Source organism: Narcine bancroftii, chromosome 1, assembly GCF_036971445.1.
Source record: "Narcine bancroftii isolate sNarBan1 chromosome 1, sNarBan1.hap1, whole genome shotgun sequence".
In the NCBI taxonomy this organism is placed as follows: Eukaryota; Metazoa; Chordata; class Chondrichthyes; order Torpediniformes; family Narcinidae; genus Narcine; species Narcine bancroftii.
In genome coordinates, this window is record NC_091469.1 from 22975190 (window position 1) to 22993093 (window position 17904).

Here is a 17904-nt window from a genome sequence, read left to right on the forward strand (position 1 = left end):
CTCTGGAGTCAATACTTTACACTCAGTCAACATCACTGAAAAAGATCATTGATCCTTGCCATCGCTATTGGTGCAAAGCTGGGTGCTGACCTTGAAGCAATCTCTCTTTAAAGATCCAATGCTTACACTTTGAGAAATTCAGAAGGATGTTACAGAAACACATCTATTCATTTTTCTCCATAGGGGCTGCAATTGACATTTACGGATGGCTCCAGAATCATCTTCCGGTTGAGCGGGACGGGGAGTATGGGGTCTACTATAAGATTCTATGTGGAGAGTTATGAAAGGGACCCAAGCAGAAACAACAAAGAACCACAGGTAAGACCAGTGACCAACAGCAGGTTCTCGCACAGAGCTAAATAGCACTTGGCTATCTATATTATGGCCATTGACATCAAAGAGACCCCCTCCCCCCACTAAATCAAGTCATCTTTATCCTGTGGCACTTCCCATTCCTAATGCTTCTAGCTCTTAGTCGATGGCCTGTTTCCATGCCATAAACTGTTAAATAGGCAGGGGGATCTAGCGGAGTTGTTTGAGTGAACCGATGTGGACTTGAAGGGCAGAGATGGCCTGGTTTCATGCCATAAACTGTTATATGGATATATGGTTTAGTCCTCTCTCTCTTGGCAACAGTGATGCTTTCAAACTGGCTAATCAGCCAATCTCATTGAAGACAGCAACCCAAGAAGGAAGATGTTTTTTTAAAATCTTTTTTCAATGCATTGTGAAATTCTGGATAAGATTAAAGTGAAAGTTGAATCATTAAATTTTTTGGGTTACAAGGAACATCATCGAACCAACAGAGACTTCTGGAGACCAAGAATGGTCTTGAGGAATAATGCGGGCAAATGGAATTCACCCAGTTATGGATGCAGTGGGTCGTTAGGGCCATTTTTCTGCTGTACAATTCTTTCATTTTATGATTCTATCAATGAGTATTTTAATTAATTGCTTTAAACTGGCCCTTGCTGCAGTGGTAGAGGAATCCTGGGGGAAATGGTGGGCTTCACTGCTCCAGTGACCCAGTTTCAATCCTGAACTCAGATGTTGACAGTTTGTAGTTTGTCCCACATGACCATGTGGGATTCCTCAAGGTGATCTGGTTTCTTAATAAATAGAATTTTTAAAAGTGTTTATCTCAGGGAATTGCAATTTACTTTTAAAACTAGGATTTAGAGCTAGGTAGTTTTCTATGAAGACTTGTACAGCAATGTGCCTGCTGACAATACAGGTATGTCATCAAAGGAGGCCATTTGATCCATCAGATACATGCTGGCTCCCAGCAGAGCAATCCCATCAATCCCACCCTCCTCTCCCTAGTTTCCCACATCTCTGCAAAATTCCTACTCCCATCATCACCACCTTGATTCTTCTACCACGTGCCTTCAGTAAAGGGAAATGATTAGGGTCACAGTATCACAGTTAGAAAACACTAAAACAGGCTTTCAGACCAATACACCCATACTGCCAGGGGTTCTATCTGTGTTAATCCCATCGCCTGCACTCAGCTAGTAGCCTTCTATGTTTTGGTGATTCAAATGGTCATCTAGAGGCCTCTGTTCCCACCACTCTCCACCGCAGTATATTCCAGGTACTCATTTCTCTCTGCATGAGAAAGATTCGCCCTCAGATCCCTCCAAATTCTTAACCTTCACCTATATCTACCTCTGATTATGGGGAAAACTTTCCTGCAGTCTACCTTTTCTGTACCCCTCATAACTTTATCTACTTCTGCCATGTCCCTTCTTAACCTCTCCTGCTCCAGGGAAAACAGGCCCAGACTCTCCAGTCTCTTCTCCCAATTAAAAGTCTCCTTCCTGGGCAACATCCTTGTGACTCTCTTCAAAGTGTGGAGGCCAGAACTGTACACCTTCTGAGGTCTGACCATTGTCTTATAAAGTTGAAACATTACTCCCTGCTCTTTTATTCAATGTCCTTAATTAATGAAAATTAGCCTTCCCTATACCGTTTTAACCACATTATCTCCCTGCATTGTGCTATTAATGACCTTTGGACTTGTGCATTGAAGTCCTTCTGTTCCTCAGTGTTCCCATCAGACCTGACTATTCGTGGTATGTGTCGTCACAATAAGGTGCTCCCAAAATTAATCCAGGTACATGGGGAAATAAGAAGGTCAGAGGGGGATTGGGACTGGTGGGATTGTTCTGCTGAGATCTAGTATGCATAGTATCTGATGGATTAAATTACCTCCTCCGATGCTATAATAAATAGCAGCCAATTAGCTGGCTTTTTTTAAGACCATTTTGCAGGGCATTGTACTACACAAAAACAGTCCGACCTGGACTAGCCACACTTATCCATGCAACTCCCATTTGCTCACATTAGGTCCATATCCCTCTACACATTTCCTATCTAATTACCTGTCCAAATGCTCCTTTTACAGAGAAAACTGCAAATCCATGATTTCTGACAATTTTTTTTAAGAAGTCTGTAATACAGCACATCCTCTGAGGGGGTAGTGAAGCACCAACACCAGCTGAAGGAATTCTACATATACAGAATGTGCTGGAGAAACTCAGCAGGTCACGTAGCATCCACAGGAAGTAAAGGGTGACCAACGTTACAGGCCTGAACCCTTCCAAACTTCTTGTGGATGCTACGTAACCTGCTGAGTTTCTCTGGCATATTTGTGCATTGAACTTGATCCCAGCACTTGCAGACATTCTTTTTCGTACACAAAGATCCCAGAACTCACTATGGGTTTGATAGTACAATTACAGCAAATACTGACAGTTTACTTTCATTGCATCCACAAAATTCAGGGCTCCATTTAATGTGTTGATCAGGAGAAAATAAAATCCTACACAGGAAATTACCAGACATTGGAACAGATACTTAGGCTATAAAGCTAATACCAGGAAACTTAATGAGACCATTGGTTAAAGAGGCAAATTTAAAGGGACAGTTTTTAGACAGATCTTCACGAATAATCTTTAGGAAGAATAGAAATTTTGCAGACCAGGGCTGATATTTGACCAGGCATGTCCATCCACACTCTTTATCTCTGCTTTGATTTTCAGTTGAATTTTCACATTCCCAGGAGCATTATTATATGACACTTGAGCCATATAAAGCAGGTGACTGGTTTGTTCCAAAAGATAGGTTTTAGGGGCATCTGAAAGGAAGAGAGAGAGAGGTGCACAGAGAGAATTTTGGGCCATGTAATTAAAGCTGGGACTAGCAGCAGTGGAGAGGAGATAAAAGAAAGGGAACTGAATGTAGCCAGAAGTGGCGGAGAGTGAAGATGTGCATGGCTGTGAGAATGATTCCTAGTTCAGAAAAGTTTTTAAAACTAAAATGAGAATGTTAAAAATAGACATTGCTCAGAACTTGTACAGGGCAGTGAATACTGAATCAGCACACAGCATATAAAATATAGCATGTGAAATAAGGTGTCATCAGGTAGCTTTCATCTGTGGAAGCGAAGAGGGGCGTAATTTTATGTGAGAGCAATTTTGAGAAGGTAACTCACTGCCTGGAGGCTGCTCAGTAACTGCTGCACATCTTGAGACATACCACAAGGCGGCGCTGCTGAACCAAATTGTGAATCAAAGTTCGACATGAATAATTTGCTCTACAATCAACAGTAGATTCAAGAAACGTTGTAAACTTGAGTCCCCACTCATTTGATCGATGCAATGCAAGCTTTCCCAGCCAAATAATCATGAGATTTCTAAACAGAACCCAAACATTTTCAGACTGACCATTGTTTCCACTTCACCCAGATTAGGTCAAGTCCCAACACTGGCCTTGCCTGCAAGTTACTTTGGTGACATTCCACAATATGGGACAGACTATAAAACTTCAGTCAGCATATTTTCAAAGATTTTATAAAAAAATGCCAGTTTCTTTTTAAAATTGACCATTGAACCTTTCAGTGGTTCAATACATATTTTTAAACCCATATGTAGAAGGACTTGCAGTTAGAAGATTTGCTGTCTTAATTAAATTCTGACGTTTGGTGATTTTTATCCCCCTTGTGATATTGGTTTGGGATTTGCAGATCAGTGGTAGATCCCCACCAACTGCCAACCACAATTCTTATCACTGAGCTATTGAGAAAGGTCTTCGGTAAAAAACCTTCCCTCAGCAAAAGTTTGGTCAAACCTAGTTCCATAGTCACAGTGAATCCTGTAAAGTGAGCACACCATAGATGCCAAGGTAAGGTACAATGGCATGGGTGAAAGCAGAGTATTCTTCCATCTCAAAACAGTTGCAGAAAACTTTAGTAGATGGCAAAACTATTCTCCCTAGCTTTCCTGGTTGTCAAAGATGTCACCGATTAAGAATATATCACATGTTAAAAAATTCAACATTTGATAGGAAATATTAAAAATTGTTCAAAGAATAAAAAAAATAATTTTTTAAAAAATATATAAAATTAAAACAACACAAACATAACTTTAAACAATTAAAAGAGATGGAAATTGCAGACCAGTTCTTAATCCTTGCAGCCTTCCTTATCCCAGGATGCGAATAGAAAAACTGCCCTTGCTTGGTCCAAACTGGCACACATTGTTTATGCAGATTCCCCACAATAAGTACTGGCAACAGCTGCAAGCTTGTCCTCCATCTCTGGAGTAACATCGTGAAGAATATCTCAGCCAAATGAGAGCAACTTCACAACTTCGGTCTTCTGGCAGAAATCCCTGAATTACAAAAGGAAAATATCAAAGTTTACAAAGAAAACTGCTGGCATTTCCCAATGGAATCCAGGATAACGAAACTATCCCACTTTACCACTTTCAGTCACATTAGGGAATGTCTTCTTTTGGAAAGGGAGCAATGGGAGTTTGTGAGTCAACGTGAGATCCCATCTGCGCGTCTGCAACCATTCTTTTACAGTCCGGAGGGGAGAAGTTACTGAATCTAAGTGAGTTAAACTGGCTGAACCAACCATAACACAAACCTGTGACTGAACATTATTTATTACATAACAAACATCTTTATCCGTAATCAAGAAAGGGAGAGAGAGGTGGGCACATTAACGCACCAACTCCCATTGCTCGAATAATAATTATCAAACTTTGCACAGATAAGTGCTCGTTTAATGTTCCATTATTCTTCATAATGTACATTGGTTTGCCAACGTGAGAGTTTGTAGCCCAGTGGCTTATCCATGTCAGGTGATCCAGCATAATCAGTTCAATGGGTCCCCCATCTGCAGCGTTTGTCAGTCTGCCGCATGTAGGATGGAAGCCGTGAAACTCTGCCCCTCTGAATTTAAAGGATTATTGTAGAACCTACTAAAGATTCTCTCATTACTCAATCCCACTTGTCGGAGGATATCCCATATTTGGACCACAGCCTTATTGGCAGTTGAGGTTGCCACCGCTCTTGTTGAATGGGACCCAAACTGAGTAATATCCACTCCAGCCACTCTCATGACCTCCTGCAGCCATCTGGCCAATGTCTGGGAGGTAGCCGGCTGATGCAGATTTTTATAACATATATACAGGTATTTCTCATTTAGCCTAATATGTTTTGTACATACAACGTATCTTTTTAAACAATCCAACACACATAACTGTTCATCTTCTCCATAAGCATACATTGAGAATTTTGTCCTAATTCTCCCTTGCCTGTTATGTTTCAGAATTTCTGCAATTTGAATGCTGACACAGTCCTCCTCCCAACAGATATAGTCCATATGACTACATGACAAAATTTGTACCCTCTGGGCCGAAGTCAAGGCCACTAACAAGATCAACATGGGACAGGCTACGCAAGTCCAAACTGGAAGCTGGCGACAATAGTCTTAAATAGTCCAAAACAATCTTTACGTCCAAAATTTCTTTCAATCTGGGTACCAGAGGGTGCAAATGAAACACTCCTTTCATGAATCTTTTAATCAGGGGGTGGTTCATCATCTCATGCCCAGAGTCCTGGAGAGTCAAGAAAACAGCCAGTGTGCTCTTTGCTGTATTCACCACGCTGTAGCTGGCCCCCTGCACATAGAACATATCAGTTAGGAAACTCAATACACCTCTGATAGAGGATGACTGCTCATTCAGCCCATTTTGGGCACAGCACTTTCTCCATTTCCCCACAGAGGAGGCGTACTGTTTTTGTGTAGACTGTCCGGAATTTTAGGTTTCAGGAGTCAGTGAAGCCCTGTGGAAATGGAGGTAAGCACCATCTCCCAAGGTATTTCATCATCTAATTCCCTTGTCAGGGTTTGACAGACCCACATAGGCCCTTGTCTGTCACTTCAGACCCAGAGAAGTGAAGTAAGGCACACTTCTCCCTTAGAGGTTGGCTGAAAAAAAAAGAAAATCTGGGAAAAACATCAGTCAAATTGTGCACAGAATAATCCTGCAAACTGGAGTGTGATGGAGCCCAGGTGATCGGTTGTAAATAACAGTCGGTCTGAGTCAGAAGATTGTCCATTCACCACAAATTAGCCAGGTAAATCAATACTGTCACTCCAGTGCAGAACCAAGGAAATGTAGCATTTTTTCAGATGCCATCATCTAAATGTGACGTCAATCTAAGGACCTATCTGCTTTTCTGGGTGAAGGTGAAAGACTCCAGGGCATTATCTTGAAGAAGAGAATGGAAGTTATCCCTTTAATATTTTAATCCTTTGCCTACAACACTGAAATAGATTATCTGGGCATCATCACACTGAAGTTTGTATGAGTCTCCTCCATGAAATTTTGTGCTCATATGTCCATATAAACAAAGAGGGGTATGAGGAACTAGTTGGCAATTCAGATTGGGAGCCTTTTCAAGACAGTTTCTCTTTCAAAGCTGAGCACACTTCAAAAGTTTGCTGGCTGTAAAATGTTTTCAGACATCATGCATTAGTGAAGGATGGCCTGTCACTTTATACCTTTGCTTCTAGGTGGGTAACCCAGGCTATTTCAGAATGTGTGGGAATATCTACAAGGAAAACTGCTCTGCCTTTCTCAAGTTATCCTGGGACAATGTGCAGCCTGGACATTTTCACTCACCAGATGAGGGCAGTGTGGAGGCAGAAAAATTGAACCAAATAAATTGCAGAAACACCTTTCTATAAATTAATGTTTTGGAATAAAGAATGCTGAAGGTTCAATGCAGGGGAGAGAGCTTGTAGTCAGGGTTTTGTCATGGGTTGGGGCCAGAGGGGAAGAGGTGTTCCAGAAGTTGAATGAATTGTTTTATTGTCATGTGCACCGAAATGCAGAAAAAAGATTTGTTTTGTGTGTAATCTAGGCAATCTAATTCATACAGCAGATAGTGCAATAAAAATAACAAGCAGACAAATAAATAAGACAACATGGAGAAGGTCATGTTATAGTAATCAAATAGAGAAAGGTGCAAAAACATGGTGCAGAGAATAAAGAAAGTTGCCGGAATAAAAGACAGTGCAATGGCATTCAAGAGTTTGATAATAACAGAAAAGAAAATGTCCTTGAATCTGGAGATATGGAGGTTCGTGTTTTCAAGCTCTTGTATCTTCTGCCCAAGAGAAAGGAGAGAGTGTGACCGGGGTGAGTCAGGTCACCAGGAATTTGCCTGCAATGGAAGGCTGTAGTTGTCAGGAGAGATTGGGTAGATTGAGTTTCTTCTCATTGGAACATAAGAGGCTGAGGGATGACCTTGTGGTTTTTAGGCTTGCAATGGATTTGGGGTTGACGATGATCAGAGGCAAGGGTGGTTGTTAGAGGGGGTTTGGATGAGTTGCTGTATATTTGAGCCTTAAGATTGTAGGCAAGTCTAATGGAGGTGATGGGAGTGAATTTTCCAGGTATTCGAAGGGTTGCAGGCACAGTGGTGGACTAAGATGTGATGCCAGCACTGAATTGCAGCCTACTCCAGGAGGATCCCTTTAAGGTGGACCTGAAGAAGATGAACATATAGAGAAACATAAAGACTGCAGATGCTGGAATCCTGGGCAACAAAGAATTGCTGGAGGAACTCATCAGATCAGACAGCATCCATGGATAGAAATGTTCAGTCAACATTTTGGGTTGAGACCTTTTATCAATACTCAGGTAGGAAATAGTTACATCAAATACATTGAGGTGGGGGGAAGAAGCTGGAGAGGGGCTAAAAGACACAGTATAGGCCCTTCAGCCCTCAAGATTATGCCAATCTATATATTTCTATTAAAAAAAATGAAACCCCTTCAACCTCATAACCCTCTATTTTTCTTTCATCCATGTGCCTGTCTAAAAGTCTCTTAAATGTCCCGAATGTTTCAGGTTCCACCACCTCCCCTGGCAATGCTTTCCAGACACCCATAACTCTCTTTGTTAAAAAAAGCACCCCTGATTTCTCCCCTAACCTTTCCTTCTTCACTTTGTAGAGATGTCCTCTGGTGTTTGCATTTCCTGCCCTGGGGAAAAGGTGCCGGTTGGCTACCCTATGAATGCCTCTCAGAATCTTATAGATCTCTATTAAGTCAACTCTCATCCTTTCTCTCCAGAGAGAAAAGCTTTAGCCTTGCTCATCAGAACTCATAAGATTTATTTTCCAATCCAGGCAACATCCTGGTAAATCTTCTTTGCACCCTCTCCATCGCTTCCACATCCTTTCTATAATGAGATGACTAGAAATGAACACAATATTCCAAATGTGATTTCACCAGAGATTGTAGAGTTTCAACATGACCTCTCAACTCTTGAACTCAATTCCCCAATTTATGAAATCCAGCATCCCAAAGGTCTTCTTAACTATCCTATCAACTTGGCGAGAGATGAATGGATTTGGACCTCAAGGTCCCTCTGTTTTTCCACCCTGTTATGCATCCAATCATTAACCCTGTACTCAGCCTTCAGGTTTGACCTTCTGAAAGGCATCACCTCACATTTATTTGGATTGAGCTCTATCTGCTACTTCTCCGCCCAACACCACATTTGGTCTATAACCTTTTTTAACCTCCAACAACCCTCAGCACTATCCACAACTGCTCCATCCTTTATATCATCCACAAACTTACTAACCCATCCTTCCACTTTTTTCATCTAGGTCAGTGGTCCTCAACCTTTTTCTTTCCACTTACATACCACTTTAAGTAATCCCTATGCCATTGGTGCTCTGTGATTAGTAAGGGATTGCTTAAGGTGGTATGTAGGTGAAAAGAAAAAGGTTGAAAACCATTGTTTTAATCGTACCTAATTGACTCATTATGTGCATGGTTTCATAACTCCAAAGGAAATGGGCAAATCACAATTTTTCTCAAGCAAAATATTTCAGTAACAATTGGGTCCAGACCAGTGATTCTCAACCATCCCTTCCCACTCACATACCACAAGTAATCCCTTACTAATCACAGAAAACTGATGGCATAGGGATCAATTAAAGTGGTTTGTGAGTGGAAAGAAAAAGGTTGAAAACCACTGATCTAGGTCATTGATAAAAATCACAAAGAGCAGGGGTCCAGAACAGATCCACGCAGGACTCCACTCATCATTGTACTCCAGGCAGAATATTTTCCGTCACTACTACTCTCTGCTTTCTACGAACAAGCCAATTCTGAATCCACTCAGCCAATGTTCCATGAATCCCATGCCTCATGACTTTTTGAATATGTCTCTCATGGAGGCCCTTGTCAAATGTTTTACTAAAATCCATATGCACCACAACCACCTTCCTACCTTTTTCAACTTCTTTTGTAACTGCCTCAAAAAACTCAATTATGCTCATGAGGCATGATCTTCCCTCCATAAAGCCTTGCTGACTATACCTGAGAAGACTGTTATTCTCCAAGCGCTCATAAACCTGTCCTTAAGAATCCTCTCCAATAGCTTGCACTCCACTGATACAATACTTACTAGTCTATAATACCAAGGATTCTCCCTATTACCTTTTTTAAACAAGGTCTTACACAGATGATTGGCTTTATATGGAAGCTGGGAGAGGGAGAGACTACTGGGAGGAGGGGTCAGAGAGAAACGTAAGAATGGGTTCAGGTAAAGAAGGGATGAAGATAGAGGAACCAGATTAAGGTGGGGGTGACCTAAAATTAGAAAAAAAATAATGTTCATGGCATTAGGTTGAAGGCTTTAAATGGTTTTGTTTCAAAGGTAATGGTATTTTGAAAACACCAATAGCAGATGCTCCTCATAACAGTGTGATGTTCCACAGGAATTGAGCTGTCCTATGTGTGATTAATGTGAAAATCCTGTCAATTCAAAAAGAATGATTGTTGACCAGAGATGATTGGCAGAATTTCTTTCTTTTACTATTACAGCTAAATATAATTGATTACTCTTGACTATTTATAGAATCATCTTGCAATCTTAGAAGACAGTACTTCATATCAAGATAGAGTGAAATGGTAGGTCCAAAGGTAATAGATGGAAAGGTTTAGGGAGTATTATGTACATTTTCCCTCCAAATTATACTTGAAGTATTGTGTACAATTGTGATTGTCATGTCACAGAAACGTGGTGGCAATAGTGAGAGTGCAGAAGAGATTCACTATTCCTGGATGGAGAGATGTGAATATAAAGAGAGAGTGGATAAGATGCATTTATTCTCACTGGAATGTAGGAGGCTAAGGAGTGACCTTATAGAGATTTATAAAATTATGAGGAACATAGATAGGAGAAGTAGTCGGAGTCTTTTTTTCCCCAAGTGTAGGGAAGTCTAGAACGAGAGGGCTCAGGTTTAAGGTGTGAGGGAAGAAAGTGAAAGGGGATCTGAGAGGTATGTTTTTCACAAGTTGGCGGTTATCTGGAATGAGTTGTCTGTGGGGGTGGGAGAACCAAGTCCAGGCATTTGGACAGGTACTTAGATCAGGAAAGTTATAGAGGGATATGGGCACAATGCAGGCAAATGAGATGAGTGTAGATGGGTAGCATGGTCAGCATGCCTGTGATGGGTGAAGGGTCTGTACCTGTGCTGTAAGCAAATGTTCCCAGGACAAGGAGAGGTTGTGGCCACAGTGAAAGGTTGGCCTCCTGTATTTCTGGAGGGTGGAGGTGAAAGAAGAGGGAGGAAAGGGGGGGTCAGCATTCATGTGTCTTCTGTCTAACATCTGCAGGTTGTGCTGGGACCACTCATTACCATTGCGTTGAAGCTGTCACACGTCCACGAGCGGACAGGGCGGAGAGGACCCACTGTCATCACCTGAGCACAGCCCGCTGACACTTTCCGAGGGGCCAGGAGAGATTCTGTTTGTTGCTGTTTGTATCAGCTGCTCTCCCCTTACACCTTCTTACCTACATGCTGGCAAAAAATTACTCAAAGCAAGGGGAAGAGAAAAGCAAAGTTTTGCAAAAAGATGAGGTCCTTTCTTACCTTTATCTGCCTGTGTTAACAAAATTGTTGTGTTTTATAAAGAAACACTGTGTTATTCTTGCATGATGTGTTGTTTAGGTTAACAAATAGGAGAGCTCTCTTATTCATATTTTGTAGGTTCACTGTAAAAAAAAACATGGTAGCTTTGTGCAGTTATAATATTGTAAACCATCTTTTAAAATTGAAATGATCAAATTTCTTCCCCTTCCCAATTTAAACAAATATTAAACTATCTTGCTAACACAAGGGTGATGAGAGTTTATTGTCATACGCATACTGTAGATATAATGTACTGATGCACCAAAGTTCTCACTTGAATCAGCCAAATCGGCATGTAAGGTATACCAGATACAAATGTATAAAATTTTATCACAATAAGACAAGGCAGAAAAAAGATAATAAATGTGAAAAGATAGATAAATATTCACAGCTGAAGTTAATGCAATAAAAAAGTGATGTTTCAGTAGGGCATGCAGGTCTTTTGGTGACACTGGAGTAGTTTGTGGTTAGGATTAGGATTGGAGTTGTCTGGGAAGCTTGCTAGGTGTAGGGGGGTGGGGGGGGGGAAGCTGTTCTTGAATCTAGAGTTGCTGGACTTGAGGATCCTGTATCTTCTGCCCATAGGTAGCAGTGAGAGGAGATTGGGACCAGAGTGATTGGGATCCTTTATGATGTTCATGGCCCTCTTTTTTTTTTAAACTTTATTTAAAATTTTATGACATGAATAAAATAAAAATTACATTTAAAGAAATAATAAAAAATAAGATAATAAAAATTAGAATACTACATCATTAAACTACACAAATTAACCCCCCCCCCAATAATTATAACACAACATTAATCATCTAATTTAAAATTAATCCAACCCTCCCCCAAAATAAAGAGTGAAGAATTAATTAACAATGTTGTAAATAAAATAGAAAAAACCCCACTTACGAAAAAAAGGATAAAACTTAACAACAAAAAAAATTACTAACAACAAAAAAAATATCAATACTAAAATAATACCCTTAAACATATATTTAAATCAAACATAATTCATGTATTTAACAAATGAAATCCACTTTAAAACTAAATTCAAATATTAAAATCATATATCAACCACATATCTGTTATACAAAAAAATCATAATTAATAATACATAAATACAGAATTTCCATTAATACCAAGTTTCCTTTATAATTCATCGAGAGAACAAAAACATCCCTTAGAAAAACAATCAGATAAACTTTTTATTCCCTTCCCCTACCCTTATAGAAAAAAAAGAAAAAAAAAGAAAAAAAAGTTCAAACTCTTATAAAATTCTCCATATTCTTCATTTATAACATCTTCAAAATTCTCTATCGAAATTAATTTAATTTTATTAAACTCTTCTCTCTCAATGTATTTGTACTTAATTTTCTTCTTCTTCTTCTTATCACCTTTCCCCTCATCTTCCTCTTCATCTAATTCAACATCCTCAATTTTTGACTTATTATCTTCTGTGGCATCATCCTCTTAAAAAAGAAAGAAAAAAGAGAAACCCCCCCCAAAAAAAGAGAAAAAAAAGGAGAGAAAAAAAACCTCCTAATTCCCTCTCAATTACAATCAGAAAACAAAAAGAGTTAAAAAAAAAATTATTTATTTTAAAAAAATAATTAAAAAAAACCTTCACTCCTTAACCCAAAAATTAAAAAGAAAAAAAAACAGGTTGGAGGTCACAACTACCTCCTCCTGTTTAAACCGCCCAAAGCGGTAACTCCCTCAAAATATTGGGTGTGAGATAACTCACAGGTAGCTGATGACTTCTGGAAACTAGTGCCCACCCAGTTCCCTCTCCCAACTCCTATTTCATTAAACTATCATCATTATTTAAACTATTTAAACTCTTCTCAAATCAACGTTACCACTTCGGTCACCATTGCTTCCATTTCTTTTAAAAATCTGGATCCCACCTTACATCTCTACTCTCTTTGGAGACCTTGAAGGACTACATCGTTCCTGAAACTGCATGATTGGTAGAGACCAATCAAGTCAAAGAACTTTGGCTAATTTCCATCCTAAAAAATCTTCAGTACCGCAGAATACCTGAATGTTGCCTTATGTCTTTTTTTTCACAACCGTTCTTTCACAGAATTAAATTTGCATCATTGAAACATAATTTCTTGACTCAAATCTTGATAGAAGAAAACAGGATTATTCTGAGCCATCAAAGGAGATCTATTTTGCTGGACATTTCTAGTAACCGTCTGTAAAATTGTCTCTCTGTCACAATAGTTTAAACAACGGATCAAAACAGATCTTGGATTCTGTCCTGAAAAAGATTTTCTTCTTAAAACTCTATAAGCACGTTCCAGTATTAAACCTTCAGGGAATTTATCCTGTCCTAACACTCGTGGAATCCATTCAGTAAAAAATTTTCTTGGATCTGGTCCTTCAATGCCTTCTGGCAAACCAACAATTTTCACGTTGTTCCGTCTAGATTGATTCTCCAAATAATCAACCTTTTTTGCTAAATTTTTATTTTGGATCTGCAATATTTCAGTTATTTTATTTTCACCTTGCAGTTGATCCTGTGCATCGACTAAACCTTGATCACACATTTCAAATCTTTCAATGGTTTCAAGCTTAAAAGCTCCATTAATGACTTCCGCCATCGCATTAATCTTGGAAATAAACAGGTTCACAAAATTAGCTAAGTGACTCGATACAGAATATATCTTATCTTCAAGATCCTTAACAGACATTTCAACAGAAGTAGATTCAGGCATAATGGGGTCTTGCTGTTCCTTAGAGACCATGGGATCTTCTGTCCCTTCCCTTAATTTAGTATCTTTTCTAGCAGTTTGACTTCGTATAAAAATCCCTCTCAAAGTCCCCCCAGCAATGCCAGGAGACTGAAGATCAGAGTTATCTTTAAGCCAAATCTCTTTAATCATCTTCACTGAATCGATGTCTGGAAAAACCGTTGTAATTGAAGATGCATTTTGCAGCGCCACCACTGTAGCAGTCGAATGGCAGCTCTTTAACTCTCCAGCTGGTGGCGCCCCAGCTGATTCAACTGTCAAAGACTGAGTAACAGCACTCACAGTGGCCGTTGTGTGAAATACTGGCACCCGTCCAGCTCCTTGGTCCGAAAGCTGTTGAATGCGACCTTCAAAGAGCCTCACCGGCTTAAAACAGAGCTTCAATGCCAAACTCTGCACGTCCTCCTCTGGATCCATTCTACGCTGAGTCCTGGCTTCTTGTAAACAAGTAGGCTCAGACAATTTCGGAAAATGTAGTTTTTTAACAGTCTGTTGATGTTTTCTTTTACCTCTTTTTTTGCATATAAACCATTAGGCACTAATCCAACACCTCTTATTATTTATAAACTTTTAAAAGAACTTTAACGGGCACTTAAAGACAAAACAATAAATCAGAGTCAGGAGAGATCTGGAAGGCACGTCTGTTCCCTACGCCATCTTGCCACGCCCCCGTTCATGGCCCTCTTGAAGCAGTCTCATACAGATATTATCAATAGACAAGAGAGGTTGATGTCGGTGTGATGAACATGGCTAGATTTGTCACATTCTGTAGTCCTTTGCATTCCTGAGGTCTTGAGCTCTCAAATCAGAATATAACACAACCAGTCAGAATACTTTTCACAGTACACCTGCAGACATTTGTTAGAGTATTCAATGACATGCCAAGTCTTCTTAGAAAGTGGAGGTGTTGTTTCTTCTTGACAGATGCCTCAATGTGCTGGATCCAAGGAAGGTCCTGTAATACGTGGACTCCTAGGACATTGAAGATACTCATTCTCTTCACTCACCCATGTTGGACCTCTCTTCATCTCACCTGTTCCACATATCCAAGAATAATAGGTACAGTACATGAGGTGTGGAAGAAGGTCTAGTGTCCTCGGGGCTTGTGATAGTACAGATTCTATCATCAATGTGTATATGTACATATGTACAGATGGTAGTGTAGGATGACTATGATTGGCTGAGAGCGTAGCCACACCTACTGGCAGGTCTTAAAGGATTGCTCCTATCCAGACCAGGTCAGTCTGGACTGGTCGACCTATTTGTGATATGCTCCAGTCTTTTAGTTAATAAAATTGTGATGCGCGTTGAAAGAACCAAAGACTTGTTGATCCAAACCAAGGCTGTAGCTAACTGTGGGTCGATGTCGAGGCATTCCTGCCTTGGTTTGGATCAACAAGTCTTTGGTTTTTTTCGATGCGCATCAACAGGGCTATTTTGCATTCTCTCTTTTCCCACCTCTTTTTTGCTGTGGCCTCCAAATGGGACATGAATAGTTCAGGCATCAGTAAGGCTCAGGGATTCACAAGACTTGCTGTTTGTCATTGCTATGAAACATCCGGCCCAAATGCATTGATCCAGGAGAAAAGCATTTGGAGAGTTTCTCGTGCTGCGTTGGGTGAGGCTTGAGGATCCTGAAGGCATCCATCATTTGAATGCAAGGAGGAGAATTCCACAAAATGTTGCCTGACCAGTACTCAATGTCAGTACTGAAGACATGATTGACTGATTGAGAATGTCAGAGTTTTATATATAGGGAAATTTATAGGAGGCCAGGAGATAATTGAGCAGTCAATCTCAGGGGGAATAAAATGTTCATTGACAGAGCCAACATGAAGTTAGCACTCCTGTTTTGAAAGGATAGAAATAGTTTCAATTGCTTGTGCTAAGTGAACAGAAACAACTTTGTGATGTACTTTTATTCATAAGGTCAGTTCCTTTAACTTCAGTCAAGTCAGACTTGTGAAATAGAGTAGAGCCATGTCCATTTTATGCAATTATCACGTGACTGTGAGTGAACTTCTGCTCTTGGTGGTTTATGACAAAGACTCAATGCAAACTAAAATTTAATCTGGCACACAAGGCTCAATGTTATCAAGCACATTGAAGACTGTGAAATATAGTTCTCACATTGGATCAGATAGCAATCGACCAAATGCATACCATTTGTTGGGGAATAATATAAGGTAATGTCAATCATTGTTGAAACTACGGAGCTTGATAACATGTTCAGCAAAAAAACGAATGTAAGCACATTATATGATAATAATTCTTAATGCAAATAAAATGTTTGATTATATTTTCAGGTCCCATGCATTTAAGTCAAAGAAGGTCATAATCAGTCCAGTAAGTCTTGCTAAAGTCATTCATTGGTGGTCATTTTGGTTGTTGTAAAACAAGTTGATAGACATTTTACATCTCTCAGAAAAAAATTCTCTTGCAATATTATGAAAGGAGTGGAATATAGGGCTGCCAAATGACTAAAAAATAAGTCCAAATCTAGTCCATTCCTCATCTTAGTCATCTGAGTTACAAAAATGTGTGGAAACAGTGGAGAGAGTTCACAGAAGATAAGTGTGTTAAATTGCTGAATTTTGATGAAAGGTCATCAACCTGAAATAATAACCCTGCTTCTCATTTCACAGATATTGGCTGACCTGCAGAGCATTTCCAGCATTCTCTGTTTAGATTCAGTTTTGCAGTGTTTGCATTCACGTGTGCAAATGGGGAGGTTAATTGTGCACTTTAGATTGCCCTTCATGTGCAGGTGAGCAGTAGAATTTAGGCAAGGGATTGATGAGAAGGTAGGCCAAATGAAATGGGATTAGTGCTGGGCATTTGATGGTCAGCATGGACTCAAATTTATCTGTGGAACAATATGTTGCAGTGAATTCTCAGCAACATCATTACAAAATATGTCATTGCTGAGCCAAAGGTAAAAGTCAAATGTCCTCCAAAATATTTTTCATTGCTGGTTGACATTAGGAAGGAGACCATCAGAAGAGAAAGAAGTCAAGCATGGCTACAAAGCAATGGATGACTACCTACAACTCAGTGTTTACATCGAAGAGGGAGTCTGAACATAATGTCTTTCAGGAAGCTCTGATACCTTTGAGGTTTAAACTTTCTGCTTCATTGATTCTTGGACCTGATTGTGAAGTGGAAATATTACTGATTAACTGCGGTTTTATTTCTTCTGATTTTGGGCGGTGGAAGGTCATCTTTTGTTTTGTGTGCAACTACTAAACTCCTCCACGAGTTCACTGCCAGCAGTTAAACTAAGCTTGATAACAATCTGACTCAAGGAATCAGGCCCTCACTGATAGCAGATAAAATGTTCTCAAACTGAACATTTAAAAATCGGGTGGAGAAAAGCGGCATGGTTAGCATAGCTGTCTGTAAGGAGTTTATACATTCTCTTCGTGTCCATATGGGTTTCCTCTGGTTTCTTCTCTTGTTCTAAATAGGTGCAGGGTTAGTAGGTTGATTAGTCATGTGGTGTTCTTGGACTGTATGGACTGTTACCATGCTGAATTTCTTAAACTGAATAATGAAACCTAAAGGATAATATGTGAAAAAAAGCATCATTTCAAATTTCCACATGTAGTGAGTACTGGTAAGGAATATGTTAAATATAAATAGAAAACACTGGAAACATTTGGCAAACCTTTCCAGTGGAAGGTCTTTTACCAAGACTGTTGTCTTTCCACAGATGCTACTTGACCTATTGAGTATTCCTAACATCTGTTTTTATTTCAGATTTCTTGCATCTGCACTTTATTTTCAATGAAATATTAAAGGTGTCAAAATAGGATCAATCCTAACAAATTTAAAGAAAAAAAGCACTTTGTTCTGTAACTAT

At 39.6% G+C, this 17904-nt stretch overlaps 1 protein-coding gene across 4 annotated transcripts in view; it reads left to right on the top strand.

The window, feature by feature from the left end:
* pgm5 (phosphoglucomutase 5) overlaps positions 1 to 11316 on the top strand; it is a 173523-nt gene extending 162207 nt beyond the window's left edge. For 2 of the 4 annotated variants that reach the window (XM_069922034.1, XM_069922049.1), the window contains exons 10-11: positions 184 to 318; positions 6872 to 7046. In XM_069922034.1, the coding sequence (XP_069778135.1) occupies positions 184 to 318; positions 6872 to 7045 (309 nt within the window). In that variant the 3' untranslated portion in view covers position 7046. Of the gene's footprint in view, positions 1 to 183; positions 319 to 6871; positions 7047 to 10238; positions 10292 to 10999 lie in introns of those variants that run through there. The other 2 variants (XM_069922042.1, XM_069922041.1) reach the window with 2 other exon arrangements.
* Positions 11317 to 17904: the final 6588 nt, after the last annotated feature.